The sequence below is a fragment of the Pterocles gutturalis genome, unplaced genomic scaffold, assembly GCF_000699245.1.
Source record: "Pterocles gutturalis isolate BGI_N339 unplaced genomic scaffold, ASM69924v1 scaffold39756, whole genome shotgun sequence".
NCBI classification, from domain to species: domain Eukaryota; kingdom Metazoa; phylum Chordata; class Aves; order Pterocliformes; family Pteroclidae; genus Pterocles; species Pterocles gutturalis.
The window spans coordinates 7,368-9,693 of record NW_010104363.1 but is presented as its reverse complement, the minus strand read 5'-3'; the positions used below and the strand labels follow the sequence as shown (position 1 = coordinate 9,693).

General features: G+C 42.6%; 1 protein-coding gene across 1 annotated transcript in view; it reads right to left on the bottom strand.

Moving 5' to 3' along the window:
- Positions 1-1,008, bottom strand: part of LOC104471634 (solute carrier family 22 member 5-like) — a gene marked incomplete at its 5' end in the record, with an annotated part of 12,173 nt that extends 11,165 nt beyond the window's left edge. The window contains one exon of the mRNA XM_010087033.1: positions 905-1,008. Coding sequence (XP_010085335.1) covers positions 905-1,008 — 104 coding nt within the window. The remainder of the gene's footprint in view (positions 1-904) is intronic.
- Positions 1,009-2,326: the final 1,318 nt, after the last annotated feature.

Below are 2,326 nucleotides of genomic sequence, written 5' to 3'. Positions count from 1 at the left end.
GGGGGGGAGGGGGAAAAAGAGGTGATTATACAATAGCATGAATGAAATCTTCAGAAACAGAAAAACAAGATTACTCATGTGCATCCTTAGCGAGATGTAAAAATAAAAAGCACAGGTTCAGGAAACACAATACACAGGCCCAACTATTCTAAACACATTTAAAAAATCCACTGGCCAAGAGAAAATAATATTCCAAGGGCTGCTAGTTAAGTTGCCTTTAGGTTGTGCTGGAACACTATTCTTTTCTTACTGATAGGATGAGCAGGGAGACAAATCACTGGGAGCAAATTATTTAAAACACAAGAGTATGAGATGCTCCTTCTCCTCTAAGGAGCACACAGTTCATGACACAGATCAGCATGTTAAAAAAAAGAAAAAGAAGGAAAGATTCCGAAAGAGAGGTAAAACCCAGGTTTGCGAGATGCTGTTATCAGTAAGTGATCCCACACTGCAATCTTCATTCCATGTGGTTAAAAAATCAAGCCATTTAAGGGATTCTAGCAATTCTATTGACGAAGTATCAAATTTGACCTCAAAAAAAAAAAAAAAAAAAAAGAGGAAAACAAGCCTCAGGGATCTCTCTGAACATAGTCCAAAGTAATTAGAAGATAATGTCATTGATCTGATTTTTCCAGATGAAACTTATCTCCTACACCTGCTTTCTGGCACCAAACCAGTTTGCTCCAGAAGTGATTTCACTGAAAAAAATAATCAGACAAAGATAACACCCAGCAATAACCTTTGTAACATTCTGTTCTTGTTCAGGACATTTACTCTATACATTGTGTACATTCAGATTAGACAGTCACTGAACAAAGACATGTTAGCAGAAAGCCACTTATAGGAAAAGAACGGCTTACAAAAGAGCATCAAAGAGCCAGCAGCTCGGGTGTATATACTTTACTTGTCTGAGAGCTGTCCGGATAGGAAAGATCCGAGCAGGACGCCCACGAAGAACAGGGAGGTGCTCAGGGGTCCCTTCCAGTCATTGTCACATACGAGATTCCACTGCAGGTTTAGAGAACATGTAAGTCTTCTAACAAACAGGATTTCCCCTCCCTCCTAAATGTCTTGGCTGAGCCTGGATGAAAATGTACCCTTTGGACAGAAAACCTCCACAGGAGGAATGAGTAACTAACCCACGGCACAGATGGAGCTCCATGAAAATAACGGGAAGGGATGCTGGGCAGCAGAGGGCAAGGGCCAGCCGCCCCGAGCCACACCAGCAGCGATCCAGCTGAGCCCCAACACCACCTTCAGGCTTTCCTCACACAGGGATGGCTGTGCTAGTTCCCCCACAGGTATACGAGGGACGGTAGCTAATAATTTCATCGTGCACTCAGTCCAGTTCCCTTTCAAAGGCTCTGCAGCCCTTAAACCGCTGCAATTCTGCTCGTTTTGGAAGGAGGGAGAACAGACCCCAAACCTGATTTCCCTCCATATGGTAAAGTTCGCCATTAAAAATTTGTATTTCTAATTTAAGCAAAATTGCACTATAGGAACAAGATTACAGAAAAAAATGCCTCTTCCTTCATTGCATTTTAATATGGTTTTGAGAGGGACTGGAGACTGTTCGCTCCTCCCTGGGAGGATAACATCAATTACAACCCTTGGAATACAAACTGAAATATACACCAAGCAAACAAACATTTCCAAAATAAAAACAAAAAAGAGGAAGAAAACAAGATAATTATTAAATAAAGACTGCAATAGTTTCCAATCTCCTACCTGCTTCAGCTTGATGTTTTTGAAATAACATTCCTGTTATTTTTGTATCTATACCAACAGCTATTATTGAAAGAATCTTAATTTTATTTTGGTTTCCTGGGGAATAAAGAAGTGTGTAAATATTAGAAGAAAGGACAAAACCCAGCAGGGACACCTCACCCCTCACCTCACTGCGACTGGAAGAGTTCCCAGAGCTCTCCCGTCCTGCCACGCTCCCCAGAGCCTGCTGCACCCCACAGGAGAGGAATCCGGGGGCAACCAACACTTCTGATGTGAGGCCAAACCCTCCTGCGCTTGGTTATTCCAACAGCTCCCACGGGGCCCCTTCTGACATTTTAGGGATGGAAACTTTGCATTTCTAATCTCTATTAAAAAAGTTGCAGTGAAAATATTCACCCTGAGCTCAATAATTAATCCGCCTTGCTCCCCACTTACAAATAATTAAGCACAGTATGTTTTCCTCTTAGGTTTTTTTTTAAATTTGTACTGGAAGCAGCCCATAAGACCTGCCCTGCAGCTGCTGCGTGGCCTCCTCCGTGGTCCTGCAGGTGGGAAACTCCAGCATTTTGCTTTCCCTTCCATCCCCATCTTCCCCAAA